We start from the raw sequence: 24007 nt of genomic DNA on the forward strand, positions 1-24007 counted from the left end.
AACAAGAATCATGACATGTCCTACCCCAGATCTGTATCTATGGATGGCAGATATTACAAAGAACAAGGAATTGTTATTGTTATTATTATTATTATTATTAAATTCTTGTAACAATCACCAGACAGCTGAGCTACTCCCACAGCTGCATTAGGTATCATGACTAAAATATGCAACACTTTTCTTATTTCATCTTCTATGAGAAAAGTGGACTGTCATATTTCAACAGACAATTTTAAGCACATATTTCTCAGTAAGCATGTTGGAAAAATGTGCCTTGCTATTCCAGATTTGCCTATATTCAGTATTGCAGCCAAGTTATACAGACACCTAAAGTAGCTCCAGACAAGATGAGGTCCTGGAGCAGTGCAGGTCGCATGGAGCAAAATATGCACCAATCTGCCCTTAGAGTGGGGTAAATTAGTCTTCACAGAGCTCTGCCTTAAAAAGTTGCTTTAATATTTGGATGGAATTGGGTTAGAGATGGCTTGAGTAGAGCTGATTCTAAGCACAAGCCAAGTAGGCAGATTTTCAAGGGCATTCACCACCAGGACACAGAAGCTGCTGAGATAAGAAACTTTCTGCCTAATTTTGCTGTGCCAGAACCCTGGGAAGGGAAGGAGAGAGAGGTACAGGAGGAAGAGTTTTCCTGCTGGAGCTGCAAGAACAGCACTGGCTTCCCACCACGGCTCCTTCCCAGGCAGCGGCACAGCCAGGCTGCAGCTCCTGTTCCTCGGGGTGGGGGAGAGCTTTGGGAGTGCCCACCTTGGAGAGGTGGTGGGACTGCTGAGGGCAGGGACCCCCTTTCACGGCCTTGCAGAGGGATGGGGAGATAGTTGCTATCAATGGCTCTGATGCCTTGGCCAGACCCTGCACCCCAGGACAGGTTTATTGCAGAGGGGCTTCATGGGATGGGGTGAAATTTGGTCTCCTAGATATCCTGGAATCACCTTCTGAGGATAACAACGGAGGTGTTGAACTCAGTCCAGGTGTTGTAGCCAACAGTGCTAAGAAGCGCTGCAGCACTATGAGCAGACAGGAGTTTCCTTAGCACTACAGGCTTTGTGTCCAGCCATTTCTCTCTGCTGTCAGCCTGCCAAGATGTGATAAAAGTACCAATAAGGGCAGGTTACTCACTGCCAGGATGGAAGAGGCTCTAGGCCAACCTGAGAGGACAATGAGCTTTCCTGGGCAAGGGCACTCCTACACTAGGGACTGCACTTAAAATCGCTGGCCACATTCTCCAGGATCAGGTGCTGGCCCAATTCTCTGCAGATTTTTATTCCACTCCTCAGACTCCCTGACATTGCCCTTGCAGTCTGTTTCAGGTGCCTACTCCTCATCCATCAACAATTTCAGCCTCATCAAGGCTGTATCTGTGCCGGGAATAGAGAAGAAACGGTGACACTTCTCTGGGATGAGGCAACATCAGAATGTCCAGGGAGCCCCGGGAGGAGATTACGAGGAAGGAATTCCGGCACACCAGAAAGGAGAACGGGAAACTTCACTTTCCCGGGGGCAGGTGGCCCGCAGAGCGCTCAGGGGCTGCGGCAGCGGCAGGGCTGTGTCCGCCAGCCCAGCCACAAAGTGCCCAGAACGTGTCCAAGGGCTCCGGGCCGGCTCCACGGGCTCCGGGCGCCTCCGGGCCCCCGGCACCGCCGCCGGCAGGACGGCTCCGGCCAGGAGAGGGAGCCGTGGCCCCGCGCACCCCGCTCGCACCCCGCCTCCCCGGCCCGACCCGGCAGCTGCGGAGGGACGGAGCTGAGGGCCGGAGCTGTGCCTGCCCCGGCCCCGGCCCCGGCCCCGGCCCCGCTGCCCGCGGTGACCGCGGCGGGACCGCCCCGAGCGCCTGCGGAGCGCGGCCGCGGGGAGAGGGGCGGAGCGGAGCCCGGGGGCGCGGATCGGGCACGACGGCGAGGAGGCAGAAGAGGAGGCAGAAGAGGAGGAAGAGGAGGAGGAAGAGGAGAGCGCGTTGCGCCGGGCACAGCTGTGCGCTCCCCGCGCCCTCAGGTGAGCCGCGCTGCCCGGGGGTGCGCGGGGGATGCCCGTGTTCCTGTAGGCGGGGGCGTGGGCAGGGACAAGGGACAAGGGAGCCTGTCCCGCCCCGCCCCGGCCGTGAACTTCCCCGCACGCGAAGGGAAAGTTTGTGTCGGAGGAGGCGGATTCCAGCCCCGGCGCGGGGGGAGCCGGGCGGCGGCGGCGCGCAGCCGGCAGCGGCCCCCGCTCCTCGGCTGGCACGGGGGGATAGGGAAGAAAGAGGAGGAAGCGCTCGGCAGAGCCCGAGGAGCAGCGCACGGCGGCACGAGGGAGGGAGGACAGGTGGGCACGGTGGGAGCGAGCCTGCGGGGCCGGGGATGGGGAGAGGGGGTGGGCGATGGCGCCGGTGCCACCGCGGGGCCGGGGACCCTCGGGGGACCCTCGGTGCGCAGGGACCCAGCCGAGCTGCGGGACCGCGGATTCGTCTCCGCCGCTCCTGCAGCCGGGCTGGCGGTGCCCCCGGTCCCCGACATGCGGAGGGATTTGCTTTAATTCGCTCCCCTGTGCCGTGGAGATCTGGGTGTTCCTGGCTGGAGCGCTGCACGCGCTGAGAAATGCAACTTTAATTTTCATCCGGATTGCAAATTCTTGAGCCTCTGATACCTGCTCTCTGCTGTCAAACGGGTCTCTGAATGGAAGTGCGGAGAGGAAGGGGTCAGGCTTAAGCCGTAGCAGGGAAATAAAGTGGAATAGACGTGTCCAAGAACACAGACTGGAAGCGATTAGATGCTGGCAGCAAGATGGCCTTTGCTGTGTTTGTTGGGGGCAGATGCCCCCTTATGTGAAGCAGGTAGTTTTTTGGTTTTATATTTTTTGGTGTGTGGGGGGGGGTGTGTCTGGAGGGAAACTGGATGGTTTCCTAAAAAGGAAGGGGGAAAAGGAAACCATCAGTGCTTCACTACTTTTCTGTGCCAATGTCACTTTCCCCTCTTACAGTGGCCGTGCTTGTTCCTCACTCTGGGCTGGTTTCTTGCAGTGTGCCTGTACAGTGCTTGGCACAACAGAATCCTGGTCTTGGGGCCTTAGGATGTCACAGTAAACTGGATTATAAATGCCCTCTCACATGCACACTCTCTCTTTTCATCCTGACCTCTGCTTTGTGAATAGCTGGTTATAGTGCTTGGATAAAATTCTGGTTGGCTTTACAGATCTTTCTTTTATTATAAAATGATGGATTTTGTTCCATGCATTCAGTTTTTTGTCCTAGGAAAGGCTTTTCATTTCTGGATTTGTGAGATTGCAGCAAGCTCCTTGTATTATAAAAACACTTATTTGCTTCGTAATTAAAAAGTATTCTTTTCCTGACACTCCATTTTTAACTGTGCCCCTCTCGGGCAAGCAGAAGTGTCACCCAACATACGCTTCCATACCTAGAAGAATTGTGAGGTGTTATTTATTAACTGTACTGTGGAGAGTCCATATCTCATAACTTAGAGGGTCATTTATAACAGGTTGCTTTTGGCAGCTCTGGAAGATTTACTTGCTGTCTTGTATTCCTTGCAGGAAAGGCATCCCTTGTTTTCATGGAGAGCATCACTCCAGCCCACAGGCTCTCGGGTGGGCAGGCTTGGTGCTGGAAAGGCTCCTGCTTTCTGTCTCCATTGCCTGCCTGTGGTGAGCAGGAGAGGGCAAGCAGAGAGGATTAAACTCTAAAACCCAGATATTCTTCCCTGGAAGTAGGCACGGTGTTGTTGCTGGGATCACCTTGTCTGGAGGAGCAGCTAAGGATGGAGGATAATGGGGGACATGGAGAGTCAGCCTGAGAGGACTTGGGCTGGTGGAAGCCTGCAGGGCACTGCAGTGACTGGGAAATGTTGAGCTGGGAAGGTGGGAGCTGCTGCATGGAGCTGGAGGAAGGGGCTGTGGGGTGAGAGGTTGTGTTTCTAACTCCTTGCCTCTGTGCAAGGCAGAGGGCAGGGCTGCATCCACACAGCCCTGGGATAGCTTTCCATGTCTCTGCTTCTAGCTTGAGTTCAAAGTGTCTGCATTTGGTATGATGCTTGCTGATGTCTGTCCGTGCCTCCCCAGAGTCCAGAAGGTCCCCTGGTCCCTCCGTGGTGTGGAAGGAAAGGTTGTATATGAACATTCTGGGCCCTCCCTTTCCAGACCCCGTTGGTCTGTGCAGGTATCCTGCATTTGAGCAGGAGCAGTGGGGATGAGTACTGCCCTGCTCTGGGCTCCAGCAGCCTCATCCCCAGGGTCAGGTAGCACTACCCAAAAACACCTGGCACCACAAAGCACACACAGATAAGAGACTTAAGAGGGTAGTGGGAGTGCTGTAGCAGCCTGGATACTTGGAGGTGTGGGAAATGCCTCCCTGCTGGCCTCAGAGCTGTAATTTTAAGCTCTAAAATAAGCATTCAGGAAGAATGAGGCAGAAAGATTTTGTCCTAGCCTTATTCCTTCAAGACCTGAATGAACCAGATGCCAGCTCTAGGGAGGAAGAATTATATTCCTTCAGAATAAGAGTCCAAAATTTCAGTTTTTATTCCTTCTTCTCACTTCTGTTTGGATTTCTCTGTTGATTATTTTGGCAGGCACATGAGTCATATTTCTTTCCCTGTGTGTCCTGGGTCCCCTCTCTTGTCAAGTGTCCTCCCATTTCAGCAAGACTCTGACTTGCAAAAACTTGCCATAAAGCCCTTGTGACTGGTGGTGTGGGAGAGGAGGTGCCAGCCTGGCTCTCAGAGCGCAGGTTGCATTAGCCAGGTGGACACTTAGGAAGATTGTATCAGCATGTGAATGCATTCGTGTCTTTTTTTTTTTTTTTTCCCTTATCATACAGTAATGGGGCGTGCTTTGGGAATAAAAATAGAAATAGGGAAAAGCCTATATAAGCTGAAATCTGTGAACAGCGCCACGTTATCTGGGAACTAAAACACGTTCTACAGTACAGCTCTGCTCTCCTCCTTCCTCCCCTCTCTTTCTCTTGACACAGCTCATGGATTTCAGTGCCCCTTGAGCAGAGCCTGTGTCCTGTGTGCTGCTGCAGCCTGGCTGGTGGCAGCTCTGTACCTGGAGGTGAGCTGGAGCATCTCTGGCTGGGCAAAGTGGGACAGCTGCAAAGGCAGAAGGAGGCAGAGCTGGCTCAGGTGTGCCACCTTCTCCACACCCTGCAGGAGGCTCAGGGGCCATGTGCAGGTGGGGCTCTGCCATCCATGGTTTGTAGCTGCTTTGTTCTGCTCCACCATCAGCAAAACCTGCAGCTGAGATTCCCTGCTAAACTGGAACAAAGCAGCTTCTTCTGTTGGGAGGTATTTTAGGATGTCTCCCCCCCACAGCAGTGCTTTTGCCGGGCAGAGGGCTAATCTGACATTTCTCAGCCACAGTGCTGGTCTGTGTGAGGCTTTTGCACATGCCTGAGCCAGATGAGCTCAGAGAGAGGGCAGGAGGGGAACTGATTTGGGGAAATTGCTTCCATGGTGCCTGCCCTTTAGGGAATTTTGCTCTTGGCCACTGTGTTTACTGTGTTCAGCCTCAGAAGACCCAATAAGATGCATGCACAGAACATGAACTTCATAATTTTGAAGTCTGATTTTACAGAAAGTAAAATACAGGAAAATGAGTGTACAAGTGTCTATTTTGTTACAGGGTTCTCTAAAAATAGTTGCTTGTAAAACAGTATTTTCACTACAAGTGAAGAATCGTGTCTTTAGTCAGTCCTTTGTTAACCTAACAACTCTGAGTTTCATCAAATGGAAATATATCCCCAGGAATTCCTCTGACAAAGGTTTCCCCTGTGTCTGGATGATTATCCAATTACAATTTAAAGAAAATTACAGCAAGGATAATTGGCTAAAGATAGAAGTATCTGAGTGTGTTAGGGAAAGAGAAGGAGAGAGTGAGAAAGTGAGAGCTTCACTTTCTCATATGAGTAAATGAGAATTATTTCAGTCCTTAACTTTTGCAGTGAGTGGATTCAAGGTCCCTGGTGTTTGGATCTCCCCCCTCTTCTCTCCCTCCCTCTACTCTGTCTTCTTATGTGTTGACTTGATATTTAGATGAAAAAGTTACATTGATTCTCATGGAGTCTTTTTACATTTACATGTGTTAACAAAAAGAGACTGTTAACTTAAACGCTCTATTTGCAGCAGAGAATAAGACATTTCCATGAGTCCTGGGCTCAGCCAGGGAAGTGGTGGGTGGCTCCTTCTCCTGGGAACACTGGGAAGGTGCCAGAGAGCCATTAGCTTGGAAATCCCACTCAGAGCAGGGCCATCAGGAGCTCCCAGCTCTCCCTGGGTGCCCCCAGAGGGAGAGCCGCTGCCCCCCCTGCCTGGCAGGAGCCCTGCGTGCCCCAGCGCTGCATCCCATGCGTGCCCATCACTGAGAGCCCCGAGCTGCCAGGGCAGGGTTTCCAGTTGGTTCAGAAGCATTTGAGGCTGCCTTCAAGCCCACTCACTCTTTTTCATTGCTGACAGCCTTGTTTGGGCAAGGCTGGGCAAGCTGTGCTGTTTAACCCTTGCAGCGCCGGCTGTGGCCGGGGTCGGGGTGCAGGTGGGAGCTCCGTGGTGCAGCCTGGCAGTGCCAGGTCAGAGCATGGAGCTGGGCTCCCCATGCAGCTCCCTGGACAGCTTTGCTGTGCTGCAGCTGGAACACGGAGATACAACATGAATCATTCACTTACACAAACACTTAAGGAGCATCTTCAGCTTTACTAAGCCAAGGTGTTATCAGAATTAGAAGAAGGCTTTAAAAAAAAAGTAAAGGAAAAAGAGTAGGTTTTAATACCTCTCCCTTTATCTGGGAAAGCTGCTGGGTTTGCTTGGTTGTTTGTTTGTTTTCCCCGCAGTTTTCTTTAATCCCTTGCATTACTGAAATAAAAGTGTAGCGGAGTGTCTTGCCTCTCTTAGGCCTGATGCTGTTTATTTAGAGGGATGTGAGATTTTTCCAGTGTTCTGAGGAAGATTCTTAGGTATTTGATCAATTTGTGTGTAAAGGCTTGCAAGACTGTGACTTAAATGTTTACCCTTAGTGCTGACAGGATGTTGTGGAGTTGTTTAACTGTATATTTGTAACAATTATGCTGCTTGGCAAGAAAGACATGTTTTCTGCTCCGAGGGAATTTTTGTTGGTTTTCTTTTTTTTGGCCTTTTTCTGCCTGTGAGTTGTGGTTTTAGTGCCTTTCTTTATCATTTTACTTTTTGTTTTAGATGTAAATAAAGAGCTAATTACAGTTAATCTCAGTGCAAAGGAATGAGGTTTTAAAGCGTGAAAAATAACACCCATCTGTTGGATTTGCAGTAACATTTTGGGGTTTGCCTTCTACTTGGAAGGATGCCAAAACTTATCTTGCTCAATTTAAAGTTTTCTTTGCACTATTTAAACTGGATTTTTAATAATTTATAAAAACAAACAGAAATGGAAATAGCTTTTCAAATTATGTTTGGTCATGTTCTTTATGTGGTGGTTGCTAAAATGTGAGCAGCTCTAACTGAAATGAGTTTAAATCCCACCACCAAATTCTATAGGAACAGGTTGAAAACCTTCTGGAAAAGCATCAATTTTTCATAGTAGTGTATTGCATTTCTTTGTTTCCTGCCTGCTGGGGCTCCATGTGCCCAACTAACCAGCCCCAAAATTACTTGTTCCAAGGGACCTGTTTCTTAAGTAGCTACTGTTTAAGATAGGCTCAGAATCCCTGTTTTTTGTGGTGGGTATGTGTTACTTTTAGCCCCATCAGCTCCACTGACTGTTGAGCACTGGGAATTAATCCATACTTTGCACTCATATGTTATCTTTCATCTCAGCATCTCTAAGCACTTTAGAGATATTAAGATGCACTGCTGGGGTGTGAGATGGGGAGAGGCTGTTCTAAATGTGGCTGGGGAAACAGAGGCACAGATTTCAAAAGCCTCTACTAATGCACTCAGTTCAGGGGCCAGCCATTTATAAGTTCTCTAATGCCTGATTATCAGGGAGGCACTACAATTTTTCATGCACTGCATTTGGTGATTGATGCCTATATACAGATTTCATGTTTATTAGCCGGAAACTCATATTTCTACCATAAACTAGAGACTGTTTTAAAATCTTCAACCTTAGAGACTTACAGGAGCCTAGTAAATGGCAGTGTAAGGAGTCCAAATTTCTAGTTCTTTTTTTCTCAGGTTAGTCCTGTTGCAAAAAGTAAAACCTCACCTCCCTCCCACCATAGTAACATCAAGAGCCCCACCTACATGAATTTATTAGCAATCTGTTGAGTCAAAGCTCTGAGATGTGTAAAAAATACTTAATTTTTTTTAATCAGTAAGAGGCATGCAAGTTCACTCTAATACAAAGAATTGGATTTGTTCTGTTGAGAAATAGCCTCTCTTCCTTCAAGCACAGATCCCTCCCAGCCCTTGTTTTTAAGAAGGGATCTGGGTAGTGGGAGCAGGATGTTGCTGCCCAGCTGGCAGGCTCTGGAGGTCTTGAGGGCACCCAGCCTCTCTGAATGAACACAGATGTGCTGCTGGATCCCAAAATGTGTTGCTCTAGCAAATTGTGCTGGTTGTATTTGAGCTGATGTGTTGGGGTGACTGAAGGACAGAACTCAGACTCCACTGGAATAACATCCCTATGGACTGGGATGGGATTTCCCCCATATCCATTCTCTTGAAAAAATAGCTCCAGTGCATTTACCCTTCTCCTCCTTCCTTGTCCTCTCTCATGCTGCTGTGTGGAATTTTGGGAGACTGGTTAACTCTGTCTCCTTGGGAGGTTTCACACACACAGACTCCTGACCCCATGGAGAGATAGAAATGCTTTTCTGCAGGCTCACTGTGTCTTCCTTTTCTCCCATTGCACAGGGGAGCTGTACCTTGCATTCCAGCCCTGTTCAATAGTCCAGGAGGGTAATGTTTCCCCCTTAGAAATATTTTTTGCCTCCTTGTCTGTCAGGTGCAATGACTCTGTAGTTGCTGACATGAAGTGTCAAAGAGCAGGAGGGAAACTCAACCCACCTGTGTTGGTTTTTGCACAGCCTGGTTTTTGGTAGTGATGGGAGGCCACAGAGGTGGCTTCTGTGGGAAGCTTCTGGAGGCTTCCACCATGTCTGGCAGAGCTGGTCCCTGGTGGCTCTGGAGATGGACATGCTGCTGGCCAAGGCTGGGCCAGTTGGAGAGGTTGGTGGCACCTCTGTGGTAACGTATTTGGGAGGAGGGTCAAGACAAAGTGGGGCAGGTGCAGTTTTTTCTTCCAGTCACAGAAGAGGAGGAGGTGAGGACATGTGAGGGAAACAACGTGGAGACACGACGGCCAGTGCAGAAGGAGGGGAGGAGGTGCTCCAGGTGCCGGCTCCGTGGATGCTCTACAGGCCCTGGTGAGACCATGGGGAAGCCGCTGAGCCCCTGCAGCCCCTGGGGATCCTCAGGGATGCAGAGATCCACCCCCAGCCCAGGATCCACAGGGGATGCAGAGATCCATCCCCAGCCCCTGGGGAGGTGCCCAGGCAGGAGCAGGTGGATGCCTGGAGGAGGCATCCAGCCTGTGATCCAGCGGGAGCCCCACTGGAGAGAGGGGCCCGGCTCCCAGGCCGGAGCAGCCTGTCCTTGGAGGGCTGCACTCCGTAGAAGAGGGACCCGTGGCACAGCAGTTTTGGGAGGGCTGTCTGCCCGTGGGAGGGACTCACACTGCAGCAGGTTTGGGAAGACTGCTGCTTGTGAGAGTGGACCCACACTGGAGAAGTTCATGGAGAACTGCCTCCCATGGGAGAGACCCCATGGGCTCACAGGGGAGGGGCTCCTCTCCCAGAGCAGCAGAAGAAAATCTCAGTGACAAACAGACCCAAAACCTCTCATTCCCTGTCTCCCTGTGCTGTTGGTGAGAAGGAAGGAAGGGTTGGGGGAAAAAAAGTGTTTTAAGGGCTTTCTTTTACTTCTCATTATCCTTTTCTGGCTCTGCTAGTAATAAATTCACTTTGTACCTCTAAGCTGAGCCTGTTTTGCCCTTGGAGTGTTTTTTCCTAGTCCTTATCTAAACTCATGAACCCTTCATTAATTTCTTCTCTCCTCTGCCCAGCTGTGGCACAGGAGGGGAGGGTGAGTGAGCAGCTTTTGTGGGAGTCTGGAATTGGGCCAGAGTCAAACCATGACACCAACTTCCCAAAGATCCTCAGTGATTGCTTCCTCTCAATGCAAAGATGAGAGCCAGCCCAGGGCTGGGGTCAGCACAGATTTGAGAATATGAAGGCATCTGCTTCCTGGCACTGAAGGTGTTCAGAAATGAACATTTCAGAGACTTTCCAGATTTTTGGCCCTTTGCAGCAGGGCTTTAGTGCATAGCAGTATTTCCTTGTGTCTCTGCACCTCGTAGCCTTTGGAAATGTCAGCAGCGCATGTATTGCCTTTTGTTTGTCATTCAGCTGGAGAAATGAATTCATTGCCCTTGTGAGATCAATCATATTCTCCCCAAATAATTAATATTGATGACAGTCACAGCATACTGCTGCCTGCAGCTCCATCTCAGCTTTCCCACTGTGTAGGTGCTGTGGGTCACAGAGCAGACTTTCTCACAGGAGGCTCCTGGACTTCAAATTTCAGGGTGTTGTTCTTTGAAGGTTGAATTTCAAGATGCACTGATGGGGCCAGGGCAGGCAGAGCCTGAGCAAGTTCCCTGTGATGGTGCAACCAAATATTTGCAGAAGGAGATGTTAGAGACATGGGGAGCAAAAGGAATGGGCATCACAGTGGGGGAAGGATTGTCTCACTCTTGTTTCTCTTCTCCTCCTTTTTTCTGTGTGTACACAGCTTTTCCTAGTCCCCTTTGCAGAATGCAACTCTACTATGCTGGCTGGAAAGGGACAGGTGTGCAAAAGAAAGCTGCTCTGATAGTCACCAGGAGGAACAGGTGGGTGGGCTGGGAATGTGGAGGGCTGGAAGGACCTCCAGAGAAATGCTTTTAAGTGAGGTGCTGTCTTGAGGGAGCTGGTAGCTCCTGGGCTTTCTATTTTTGTTTGCTTTAAATTGATTGATGTATAAAGCACACTTGGAGCAGCCTGTCTGAGCTGCAGGACAGGGATTGAAGCATCTTGATGTCTTATTCTTGTTTGCTTTTACTTGTAAGGTTAAATGGGATTAAATTAACATGATTAATATAAGTACCAGGTGTGGAAATGCTGTGTGGCCCAAACTTGAAAAACTCATCTGACTTGAATATGTTGCTTATCCCAGGATACCCAGGGTCACTTGAGGAAATCATTCTCTTATGCCTGAGGAAGAGCTGGGCTTCCCACTGGCAGCAGCACGGGCAAACCTGGTAGTAGTGCTGGAGACATTGCAGCTCCTGAGGAATCTGTGGCACCACAGGAAAGCAGATTCTTGGGAAGGGAAGTGAAAGACAGTGATGTGCTCTGGAGCATGGTGGTGCTTGGAGGATTTTTGCCTGTTGTGTCCCTCTCTGGAAGAATGAGCAGGGAAGGATGTTGTCTGGATATGGAGCAGCCATCCTGGGAATCTGGTGCTCAAGCACTTAGTGCTGTGAGGGGAGGAGATGAAGTGAAGGAGCAGGTACCTAGCTCCCAGCAAGGGCATGAACTTAAGAAAAGAAACTCTTGGAGTGTTTTTGACACCGAGAGGCTGTTGCAGGTGGTGCTGAGCAGGGCTGGTGCAGCCCCTGGTGTGAGAGGGGAGATGGGAGCGGGGCTGCAGGGCACTGGTTGGACCAGGCTGGGCTTGCAAGGAGACACCTCCTGGGAAAGCTGCTCTGGGGTTTGAGAGTCCTGGGCCTGTCCTGAAAAAGGCATTAAGTCCTTCTGAAAACCTGCTCAAATCTGCACTGTGTTCTCTGGATTTAGTGACTTGGCTGAGCTTGGGGCTGCTGCTGTGCAATCTGATGCAGTGTGGATGTGCTGCTGTGTCCACTGGGGCAGTGGAACAGCCTCCTAGGGAGGGTAGTGGAGCTGCTTACATTGTAAAACCATTAAAAAGTCAGGAGGCACAATGTATAAATTAAATGCTTGTTGTCAGGTGTCTCCAAGTGTTCCATGACAGTTAATTGGAACTTTTCCAGTGAGGGGGGATCTCACTTTGGATTCCTTAAGTCTTCTCAAGTCTTTGGGCCACACTGATTGCAGATTTCCTTTTTTTCTGTGCAAAGATTGGTTTCTCAGTTTATTTTGTGGTAGCACAATAAGTGTGTGTTTCTCAGAACTCTCCCTTCACTATAACATAGCTGTCCAAAATAGAAGCATTGTGTCTGGCTTCATGGAAGATCTCAGCTCTCTTTGAAGCACGGTTGGAAACTTTTCATTCCCTGGCTATTCACACATAAAAAATAGACTATCTTAGCTGGATACCTTTTGCTCGAGCAGAGAAGTGCTCTTGTAACTTAGTGTTTGAACTGCTCAGTGGCCAGCATGGATCCATTTGTAATCCATACTGTTTGATTTTATAGCTGTGGCTCTACTTGCCCCTCTCCAGCCCACTCCACAGATCTCCAGGCAATAGTCCCAGCTGCTTATTTGACTTGTCCAGGTGAGCATATTTTGTAGAGGTGACAGAGAGCTCGTTTATGAACAGTGTATGATGTATGAAATGTAGCGTGCTCTGCCTGCTAAATTGGTGGCAGAGTATGATCAGTGGCACCCTGGACTCCAGCAGAGCAGTGAGCAAGATCTGTAGCATTTCTGCTTTTCCAGGTCCTGACAGGAACCCAGGAGAACTGCAAAGGGAAGCAGGGGATGACAAATTTCTTCAGGTACATTTTCAAGCCCTCCCTCCACTTCTCTCCACATGCCTAGATTGCACTTCTTTCTTTTGTGAGGGTGAAAAAAACCTTCTTCTTCTGAATTCTCATTGTTAGCGTTAAATCTGCTGAGCCAAAAGGATGCCAGGATATGGTATGTGAGTGCCAATAGCAAATCACAAATTCCCTGCCTGGAAATCTCACCTCCATGTCCCAAACATTGGCACTGGCAAATCTTGCACTACCAAGGAGGCTCCCAGGAATGACTCACTGTGGATGAAAGTCTCCACACTTTTTCCCGAGCCTCTGAGCTTGGGAGGCTGCTGCCAGCTCTGCCCTGGGGAGCTCTTGGTGCTCCTGGAAGGGCAGCCTTGCTTCAGCAATTTGTGCTGCTCTGTTGAAGGAGAAATAGCTTTGGATCACCTCCCATGGTGACTCTGGAGCATCACACCGCTGAGCTCGTTCATCCCCGTGTTGGGGATGTTGTAAAATGTCTTTATTAAAAAGCCATCAGGCTGCAGCTCTTGGTCTGGATGTGCAGGCAGGAAGCCAGGGAGGGGCCGTGGTGGGTGACAGGCAAATGGGGCCACCTTGGATGCTTGGTGTCATGTCCTTGGCTGGCAGTGAGCTGGCCGAGCCACTGGTTAAGAAGACTATTTCCAGATTTTCTTGTTGTGTCTTTGGTTTTGGTTTGGTATTTTTGTCCTTCAGGGTACTCAGTAGCTCTGGCTGTAACGCTGTGTGCCAGTGGCCAGGTCTGACCAAGCAAGGCAGAAAATCCTTTGTGCTGGTGACAGGAGACACCTCTCACCAGGGCAACTTTCTGACTCCCACTAGTTTAATTCTCCTTCCCCTCTGCAAAAACAGGTGTATAATATTTGATTCTAGCTGGTGAAAAGCTTTCAGGCTGCTCAAATTTCAGCATTTCCTGTGGTTCTGATGACATAAATTACTTTTGTAATAGAAATATTTCAGAACAAATTCCTTTCAGCCTGCTCTGATGTCAGGCATGTGATGGCCTGGTGAGTGCAGCTGCCCTGGCCCAGGTGGGACTCCAGCACTGATTGTGCAGGTCCCTGCCTTGGATGTGTCACCAGTAGATGCAGTGACTGTGGCTCCTGTGATATCCCTGATTGCAGGGCAGGCTTCAGCTCTGCTTGATCCCTGCTGAAATGTGCCTGGCTATTTGGGAGCTGCTTGCCAAGACAAATTGGGCCCCCTGCCCTCAGGAGAGTTGTGGATGTTTTTTGCAAGGCCAGCGTTGGGGCCCTCTGGTCACTGTGCCTGTGTTTGAAGTGATGAGTGTGGCGTAGCATGCATGAGAGCAAGGAAAGTGCTGCGAGCTGCTTTTGGTGCTCATCACCAAACTGCTGCTGCATTCCTCCCTGCTCTCTTCCTGGGATGAAAATTGTCATGAATGCGGTTATTCCTCCTGGGCAGTAAAGGCTGCACTTCCAAAAGCCATGGCCTGTCTTTCTGCCTAGGTATCACATTCTGTTCCTCTGGAGGGCTGTCCCTGGCACTGACCAGCTCTGTGCAGGAGGGGCTCCCTTCGGGCAGGACAGAGTGGCACCATGGGCAGCACAGCCAAGGGCAGTGCCAGGCAGTGCCCACGTGGCCTCTGGAGGAGACACAGGGTCAGAGAGACACTGTGCAAGCCCTGGCTAAGTGGCACCAAGATGGTTTATGCTACAGTAATTCCTCCTTTTGTCTGACTTACTCCTGCACATACTGAAAAGCAAAAGTGTTTCCTGGGGGGCTGAAGGGCCTTTTCCCATTTTCCATTAGTGTTTTTGCTGTTACTTTTCTGTAGCTTCTTTTTCAGGCTGCCCTTTGTTTGCCTTTTGGATTCTTTAAATTTACTTGAACTGTATGTCTGTTTTTCCCCGTCAGAAACCCAGCAAACTCATCGAGCAGCCTTCTCCAGTGCTCTGTGTGATGGTGCAGGGACCCAGGGTTTGTGGGCAGGCTGTGGCTGGGAGCAGAGAGCTGAGCCCCTTTCCTGAGCACCAGCTCTGCTCTGCAGCCCATCAGTCAACCTTCATCTCCAAGTCCATGTGGCACAGAACCAAAGCATTCCCTAAGCTAGCCCACTCTGGATTTTGCCAACCTTCCTGTGTCTGTATCCCATTTTTTGGGGTTCTCAAATGCTTTTGAATTGGGACAGAATTACAGAAAGAAAATACTATGCAAAACGTGCTTGGGCTGAAATTATTTATTTCCTCTTTCAAGAACTGCTTTATTTTACACTCCCTTTCAGTCAGAGCACTTAGTGGCAAGGTTCTGAAGGGCACTTTTGTTCTGCAGGCCATAGTGTGACTTCTCCATAAAAAGCAAAAAACCTATCAGCTCTCCCTAGAGGCCTCTGGTCAGGAGGGACAAAGGCATTTTTCCTGGAAAATGCAGCATTGTTCTGTAGAATTGGTACAGTGTCTTTGAGAATAGGTGTGCAGCAGTTGCTTTGAGTGCAGTTCTCTTCATTAATTACTTGACATCTGTCTTTGGTTTTATAATTGCTGGTAAAGTGTGTGGGCTTTGCAGAGTCCATGCTGCTAAAGGCAGGAGGGAATGATGCCTTGCTGGGGTCTCTTTGGCAAGGGTGTTTTATTAAAAGGTGTTTTATATAAAAATACTCCTGTTTTTTTCTGACAGAAATGCCACTTGTGACCAGTATGAAATGAAAAAAATTAGATTTTCCACCTCCTTTGATGTTAAGAGCATGAGACACTTCCGTGATTGTGCTTCCCCCCACCCCACTTTTCTTTGCTCCTCAGTAGACAGAAGGTGAAAGTTTGAAGAAAAAAGTGCTCCAGAAGGAAAAGGGAAAAATTTCTGATCTGAAACAAAGTGAACATTTCAAGTTAAGTTCCTTAAAAAAAAATTCTAGCAAGGGCTGTGATGGATCATTTTCCCTAACCGCTCTATGAATTATTATTAAAATGTTAATTTATGAAGACATTAAGAGCACCTCAGAGTATATTGGTCTCGTGAGAAGTTCCTGGAGTGCTGAGGATGTATCAGAGCTCTCCGGCTGCCTTCTGGCTGCTCTGATTGCCTGCTTTCTAGCTGCAGTGTGATTGCTGAGCTGGTGAGCTCTCCTGCTCACTGATTTTATTCTCCTTTTGTTTTTATTTGCACTGGGTGGATGCAGTTGGGAGAAGCCTTCTGCTGCAGCCTCGGTTTGCACTCCCTGGCCTCTGGCTCCTTTGGTTGCAGCCACAGAAGCTGGTGTTCGGTGCAGTTCTACAGAATTGCACAAGAAGTTCATCAGACACCACTGGAATTGCATCACAGGCAGGAAAAATGGCAACATGCTCTGTGGTGTCACGAAACACAGAAGCTGGGAAAGGTTGAGAAAACTCTTCTGTTCCTGGCAAGACCAGGGTGGTCTTGTGGTGTCAGGTTCTTTAGGGCATTGCAAAACCCACCCCTCTCTGCAGCAGGATGTAATGCTCTTCTGTGTCACCACAGGACTGCTGTGGGCAGACCTTTTTGTCTGGGGGGATGTCACAGGTTTGGGGCTACTGGGGTTTTGGAGTATTTTTGAGTAATCGTGTGCCACAGGGATGGAGCTGGGCTGGCAAATCCTGGCATGGTCAGGCATCCAGAAAGGTGTGATGCCTCCCCTTGACCAGCCCTTGACTCCATGCATGTCCTTTCCATGGTCCTTTGCATTTTGTGTAGAGTGGGAGCAGCCGGGGCTGTGGTCAGCTGTGTCCCTTCTCTGTAATGGAGAAATTGCTGTAATCTGACAGGCTCTGTGTCTGTCTGTCTCCACTGATAAGATCTCTGGAAAGCCTGGAAGGAACCAGAAGTAAATCACTCTGTGTGTAAGGCTTCTGATTTTATAGCTGGGTAGAGGAAGAAAAAAAGGATTTTCCTACTAGTAGGCAGAGCATGGAAATCTTGGATACCTTGCTCTTGGGAACGGAGACCTGGTGGCTCTGTGAGACAGTTGAAAGGAGCATGTTCCCATGAGCACAGCTAATGGATGTAAATATTAGCTCACTGCAGAGTTCGTGTACCACCGAGTGAAATGTAGTAGTTTATTTTGGCCTCAGGCCACGCAAATGGGCCTTGCTCAATACAAGGGAAACTCATCCAAAGTCCGTAGTTGTTCCTGCTTGCTTCAGGGCTGAATTCAGTCTGATTTGTGCAAAATGCAGGAGAGAGTCGCTGGAAAATAAGGGTGAGTTAGGACACGCTGTGCATTTGGCTAATGACAAATGGAGAGGGAACCATGAGGGATCATGATTATGGGAATGATTCCCTGCCACTCTTTACACGTCTTCTCTTCAAGCATCTCAATTACCAAAAGTTCCTTCATTCCTACCAGAAGTGCAGCATGTTGGATCTCTCTGTCCATTTATCTGATGGCATAAAAATGTTTTATCTTTCTTCAGCATTTCCAAGGGGTGGGAGTACTTAATATTGTTTCTTCCCTATGGAGTCTTAAGTAATGTTGGAAGCTGGTTGTAGGTGGCAATAAAGAGGAATTTGATAAGCAGCTGGCATTTCAGTTTGGAGGAAGGTGGTAAGGGATGATCAGCCCTCTCAGCTGGACCCCAGGGGAAAAAAACTCATTTTTTTTCCTTGCTTCTTGACCATTTTTGAAAGCCTGATGGCTTCAGAGGCAGTGTGCAGCCCTTTCCATGGACTGTGCAGGGAAGAACAGGCATGCTTCAGATTTCCTTTGTCTCTTTGAGATGAGCCCAGCAGAGGGAAGGCATCGCACAAAGGCTTTTCAGATGTAAGCACTGAAAAGGAAGGATTCAATATCCGCTGCTGGGTTTTGAGTAGTGCAGTTCACGTGTCGCATTCTTGTTCATCTCTGCAATCTGTGCAATCATAGGTGTTCTCTGCTTTTGCTCAAAGCCCTTCTGTGTACTGCATATATTCTGGACAGGTTTTTGAGGGAGGTGTTTAAGGGAGCTCTGTGGCTTCTCCCCCCACACTTTTAACACACCCTGATGGAGCAGGTTTCTCTGTCATCTCATGAGCACATTCCTGACAGTATCACCATGCTCATTACTGCATCTGCCTGGCAGAGCTGAGATGCTTTGATGAAGTTCAGCCTTTTAACCATCTCTTCTCCCTTTGTGATCTGACAGCACACAGGAATATCAAATGTGACCTTAACCCCTTTAATGAAAGCATCTAGTAGATGTCAGTTTTCATGACTACCAGCTTATAAATTGCATCCTGAAAAACCTTGAAACAGAGGGATATTTAATTCCAGTGAGTGAGCAGCTCTGAGAGCCGAATGCCAGATACTGGAGTGGGCAGCCAGTGAAACTCTGGCAGTGTACATTTATCTCAAATTGCAGGAAATTGTGTTCTGTAGTGGGAATGGAAAAGTTTGGTATTGTCTTTTGCTTATCACTGATGCTTAGAAAGTATAAGCCTTTGTTTAGATCCTTTCTGAGAAGTGTACAAACCTGGCGTTTGTTTACTCCTGCGAGTTCCAAGGAGGTTTTGACTGAGAAGAGCGGGTGGCTTGCCTCCACTGCCTGCAGGAGCAGGTTGAAGCAGGCTCTGGCAGCACACCTTGGGACTGCTGCCAGTTGGGACTGCTCTGGTGTGGCTGTCCTGTCAGAGTGTGGGACAAGCACTCGGTGCAGATGTGCCGCAGCCACTGCGAGCGCTCTCTGCACTTGTTCTTAGAGATGACCAGAAGGAGGTCTTGGCAAAGGACCTTCCTTTGGGAGTCAGAGCTTGGGATTTGTAGCCTGCAAACATCGATTTGACTCCTTGTGCTCCCTGATGTAGACCATTCTGGTGACCTAAGTCAATGAGCTGGGCTGTCCTCTTCAGAGCCATCACCGCCCAGGCTTGGCAAGCTGCCCGCAGGCGGAGTGGTGCTGCCGTGCAGCCGCTGTTCTTAAGGAATCTTAATGAAATAAAACAGGGATGTGCCAGAATTAAAGGATCACTGGGTGAACGGAGGAATAAACACACAGAGTTAAAAAATGGCCTGCAGTGGTAAAACAGTGTCTAATAACCAGGTCTGTGTGCTTTGTCTCCCAGGATGAAGATGGTCAGTGTCCTGCTGGTTTCACTCTGGCTGTCCATGGTCACCCTCGGCAGAGGCTCAGGTAAGGACATGGCGTGTGATGGACCTGCCCACTTACTGTGCAGAGAAGAAAACTGTCTGCTGTGAGTTTTGAGCATTTGCAGTATTTCTGGATTAAATGGTTGTGTATAAAATACTTTAGTAAATGCATGAACACAGTGTTGGTTCTGGTGGGCTGTTGTACAATGACCAGTGTGGGTGAAGAGGTGCATGAGCAAACAGCAGCAGCATCTCAACCTAAAAGTGCTTTGCAAACTCCAGCTGTCCCCTTTGTCATTATTATCATTAGTCATTATTATCATTTGTCATTAGTATCATTATTGCCCTTCTGTGAGGGGTGGATCCAGGGCTTGGCCCATGGAGCTGCCTTGTCACTGAGCTGCAGGAAGGACCCAGGCTTGAACCTGAACTCTGCTATCCCTGCTTGGATCCGGAGGAGACTGAGATTCAGCTCTCCAATTCTGACTCATGCCTTAGCAATGCAAGGGGAGAGGGGAACTTCTAGAGTAAGAGGAGCTCTGATACCCGTCTCACTGAGTCACTTTCCTGACAGGAAATATGTTGTCATGCTCGCAGCTCCTCTGGCACTCGTTCAGCCCAGCTCTTGTGAAGAGGCAGATTGTGCATGTCTCGGCTCCGGACTTCCTATTTGGGGGTGGAAGGAGACAGCATGATTTGCAGGAGGCAAGTGGAAAGGGGGAGGGAGGAAAGAACAGGAGCTGGTTTTATGGGGGGAAGTGTTCAGAAATAAGGGCTGTACAGGGGTTTGACGAGTCCCCCCCCATGAACTCTTGTCCCTCTGCAATGCTGGCAAACAAGCAGATACAATATACCCCGAGCAGATGAACAGCTCTTCTGTCATTCTCTCTTGGACCACACTGAATTACTGTGGGCCAGATTCACAACGTGCACTTCAGCAAGGTTCATCTCAGTGCAGTGTTCATTGCAGAGGCTGAAGCCTGGGAGGTTTTTTCCCTTGGGCTGCCCAAGGGCTGCAGGCATTCACAGTAGGCTGTGATCTTTAGTGGGGGATGTCCCATCCTGGCTAACAAGGGCTGGGTGGGTGGTGAGCAAAGGGGAAACAGCAAAGGAGAAAGAATACACGGCCTAGGTCTCCTCCACTAAGCCCTAGGCAGTGGGAGTGTGTGGGGAAGGAGGGACCCAGCAACATGGATCTCAGCTGCTCGCTGGGAAAATCCCTGCTTTCCTTGTGCTTCTGGACGAGCTGTTCTGCTCTCCACCAACGCAACATCCTCCTCCTGCTGAGGCAGCATTACAACACCCCACGTGCAGTCATCTTGGGATTTTGCAGAAATGAGAGGTAGGTGCAATTGAATCAGGATTGCCCAGGAAATGTTAGAGCAGCTCTAAAAGCTAACACAGTTGGCTGAGAAGCTGATTTCAGAAATGAGCACCCTGGCATTTGGGCCATACAGGCTCGTGCCACTTGATCTGGCAGAACCAGAACCCTCCATGCATTTCTGCAGGGCATTTAGCACTTTTTAAACATGTCTCCTTTAGCAGAGATTTGCTGTACAGGGTGGCCAGAACCCTTGTAGAGTGCTGCAAGAATGTAAGTCAAGTCTCAATATATGAGACATGTGATCAGTTAAAATACACTTCTCCTGCAAATCCACTGCAGTATATACATTTAATTTCCTGCAGGTCTGTGGGTGTCAGACGTGCTCTTCAGTTCAAAGCTTCCTTTTTGTGCCATGGACTTCATAAACCGGTTTGGGCTGTCAGAATGTCCTTTGTTATTCATGATGGGCTTGGATGGCTGTTTGTGCTTGGATGGAGGGGCAGCCGTCTGTGCAGCCCTCTGTTTCACTGCAGGGTTTCCTGGGACTGGCACCAAAAGGAGACTGGAGCTCGTTTCACCCTTGCAAAGTCATAAATACATAGCAGTATGATATAGTGGCCTTATTCTGAAAATGTTACAGCATTTGGGCTTGCTTTTCCTTCTTGGAGCAGGGTATGTAGGTGGGGGGAGCAGAGCTAAGCTTATCTGGGGTGAATTCAGAAGGGCTGTGCACAGTCTACAGCTGCTCTGGTGGTCACCTAACATCAAGCAGGGCCATGGAGACGGGTAGCTCTCACTGAGGAACCTGGTTCCCGGGATATTTAACATGTGTGACCTGGTAGGGATTTGTCATCTCAGCTGAGTCCTTTTCTGTGCCTTGACTACTAAGTCATGTAATGATGTATTGTTGGGACCAGCTCTCTCTCCAGCCCAGGATGGACTGAGGAAGGCTGGAGGCAGGGACAGGAGTCGTCTTGTGGTTTGCTGCCGCTTTTCCTGTCTCTGCCATCCTTCCCAGTGGAGCAATCTGGTCAGCAATAATGACCAGGGACTGCCTAAACCAGGGGTACCAGCTCTGCTGAGTCTCAGGTTCTGTGAGCTTACAGAGGAGGTGAGGAACCAACACTTGCTAAATTTCAGCTCTAAAATACCAGCATTGCTCTGGCTGCAAGTGGCCTTTCCATCCAGTTAAGCCACTATGGCTGTCAGTCTCTCTGGCAGTGTGTCAGAAAGCTTTAGCATTATGCTTCACCCTGCTTCCTACTGGAAAGACAAACCCACAAACTTTATTTCCCCCCAGATTTTGCCTACAGCACTGTGGCTCTAAACATCTGTTCTCTGGGTTCTGCTGTTTCTGCTGCGTATGGAGGCTGGTGCTGAAACAAAATCAGTTGCTGAAAGGGAGGTGCAAGCTGTACGAGGGAAGAAATGTGATCTGAGTAGTGTAGAGTAAGAGATGCAGAGCCTGAGACTGAATTGGTGCCTGAGTCTTCTGTTGGCTCATGCTGAACGCGTGGGCAAATCTTTTCTGGGTCTTGAGAATATCCATGACCTGCAGTGCATGGAGTGCATCACTCATGACATTTGGGTCAGTGTTTACAGTGGTAGTCAAGGTCTTCTGCTTTCCTTGCCTAGCTAAGCCATCCTTCAGATGGAACTCATGTTGTAGGATGCTTAATGAACCCAGATGTTCTGATAGCCAGGGAAGGATAACAAAAGTCGATGGACCCGGGTCTGGTTGTACAATAGTTTCTTTGCCACTACTGAAGTCGTATAAATATATAAATATACAGTGGCTCAAAAGAGATGAAAAACCAGTTGGACAAAGAACATAACAGCTGCTATGAATACAGAATAATGTTATCTTCCAATTTCTGAACAAATCTGACCAGTGTTAGATGCTGACTTATAAAGAAGATGTGGCTGTAATTGTGCTTCTTATTCCATTTTTTCCTCTCTGCTAACCAGGCTGCTCTCTCACCCTCCAAGAGCTTTCGTAGCGTGAGGGCCGGGGAGATGACCATGGCTGGGAGTACTATCTTAGGGAATTGCAAAAGCAGAAGAATATTGCTGCCAGGAGAGGAGGAGCAGCCTCATGCTGATTATCTAATGGACCCATGTAGTGTGAGCAGATACCTGCTGTGCATAAATAGCCCTTTGGTGGGGGAATCATCGTGTGTGCATGGGAAATGCCTCTGTAGCTCCCTTGGGGGCTATCAGACAGCCTGTGTGGTAGGATGAGCCCAGGACTGGGCCAGAATGATACCCCAGCATGGCAGGTAGTGGCTGGAAGGCAGCCAGGAGTTTCTCTCCTGGGGGCTGTATTTCAGGCTTTGCTGTTATTTGCTGGATTGTGAACATGTCTATTTACACTCCCCCATATCAGAGGCTTTCAGCTACTTTGGTTTTGTCTGCTCTGAAGCTGGTTCCAAAGTGCCAGATATCATCAATGTTTCTGGGTTCAGGTGGTGGCTGGAGCAGCGGAGTTCTGGCTGCAGTGAGAAAGAAACAGAGGTCTAGCTCCAGAGGTCAGAGCCACTGCCTGCACTGTCTCTCCTGAGTGCTGAACTGCACTGTGGATCTCACGCTTAGCAGAAAGGCAGAACAGCTACTTTTGGCCAGGGGAAATTTGCAGATTAATAAATTACTGTCTGTAAAAGACTTTGAAGATGGAAAGCCCTGTGCAGCTCCTCAGGATTATTACTGTATGGCTCTTACTCTGCTGATGGGTTTCCAGTCGCCTTATTTTCCTTATGATTTGTGACAGCCCCAGAAGCTGAGAAGCTTATTTTAGTGTGTAAAGTCAAAAGAAAAACAGATTAAACTGCATTATTGTTTTCTAAAGAGACTAAATCCCTCCCCCACCATCATCTCCTGGGATTTCCTGACTTCCTCCTACTCTTCCAATCTCAGCTTCTTGCTGTCCTAATTTAGGACATGATTTTATAACCATCCATACCCATCTGTGAGCTATTGTGGTTGTAGAAGTTTATGGCACTTGGGGGCATGAAGTCATTGACACTGAGGGTGTTGAAAGCTGCACAGCCCTGGAGTGGATGTAGATAAAACCCATGGAGCAGAGCTGACCTGGGTGCAGATGTGTTCCCACGGCCACCAGCCTCTCTCCACACCAGCCAGAGCTGTGCCCACTGGGGAGATAAAACCTCACGTCTGCTTCTTGTCAGCTGAGGAAATGGGTTGTGGGGGGTGAGCTCTGTGCAGGCATCATGGTGTGACCTATCTGCATTGAAGTGCAGGAGTGTCTGGAGGAAAGCAGCCCTTTCTGGGTATGTTGCTGACACAGTATTGAACAGTCACCTTTGCTCCTGTGTGTGTGTCAAATAGGGCACCAGGGAGCTGTCATGTCCCCCTGCCACAGCTGCAGGGCTGTGCTCTCACTGTCAGATGTTTTGTGGCGCCCAGGTGACTCTGCTTGGACCCTTGTAGTGCATTTCACTGCCTGCTGTGTTTGTTTGGTTCCCATCCTTGTCCAAGGACACCTGCTGCAGCATCTTTGTAATGCATCCCTGTGGGATGGACAGAGAAGAATTGCTGACTGTATTTTGAGCTCCTGGGTAAGTGCAGTAACTGGGCTGCATGGGTTTAGCTGAGCAAGCCTGTTGGCAGAGCCAGGAGTTTAGCCTGGACCTTGTCAAGTGCCGGTGTGGTGTCCCAGGCTTGCAAGAGCCCCTGCCAGCTTAAGCACAGCTCAGCAGTGATGCTGATCAGATGCTGACCCCTTTTCATGCTGCCTCTCCTAGAGATGACTTTGCAATGAGGTGTTCCATTTCCTGTACCTCTCCTCTTCCTATGCTGCTCTGCTTTGCTTCACGCATAAATTTTCTCAATGAAGTGGGATGGAAAGTAGCTGTTTGCTCTTCTTATCCTTCAGGGAAGCAGTTCATGCCCCTACCTTTATCATTTTGATCTCA

At 49.2% G+C, this 24007-nt stretch overlaps 1 protein-coding gene across 1 annotated transcript in view; it reads left to right on the top strand.

Annotated features, from left to right (window-relative positions):
* The first annotated feature begins 1925 nt into the window (after positions 1–1925).
* Positions 1926–24007, top strand: part of LOC121353838 (interleukin 1 receptor accessory protein) — a 48919-nt gene continuing 26837 nt past the window's right edge. Inside the window, exons 1-2 of the mRNA XM_041467999.1 lie at positions 1926–2007; positions 18727–18794. Coding sequence (XP_041323933.1) covers positions 18728–18794 — 67 coding nt within the window. The 5' untranslated portion in view covers positions 1926–2007; position 18727. The remainder of the gene's footprint in view (positions 2008–18726; positions 18795–24007) is intronic.

Source organism: Pyrgilauda ruficollis, unplaced genomic scaffold (assembly GCF_017590135.1).
Source record: "Pyrgilauda ruficollis isolate IOZ18807 unplaced genomic scaffold, ASM1759013v1 scaffold21, whole genome shotgun sequence".
Classification (NCBI taxonomy): domain Eukaryota; kingdom Metazoa; phylum Chordata; class Aves; order Passeriformes; family Passeridae; genus Pyrgilauda; species Pyrgilauda ruficollis.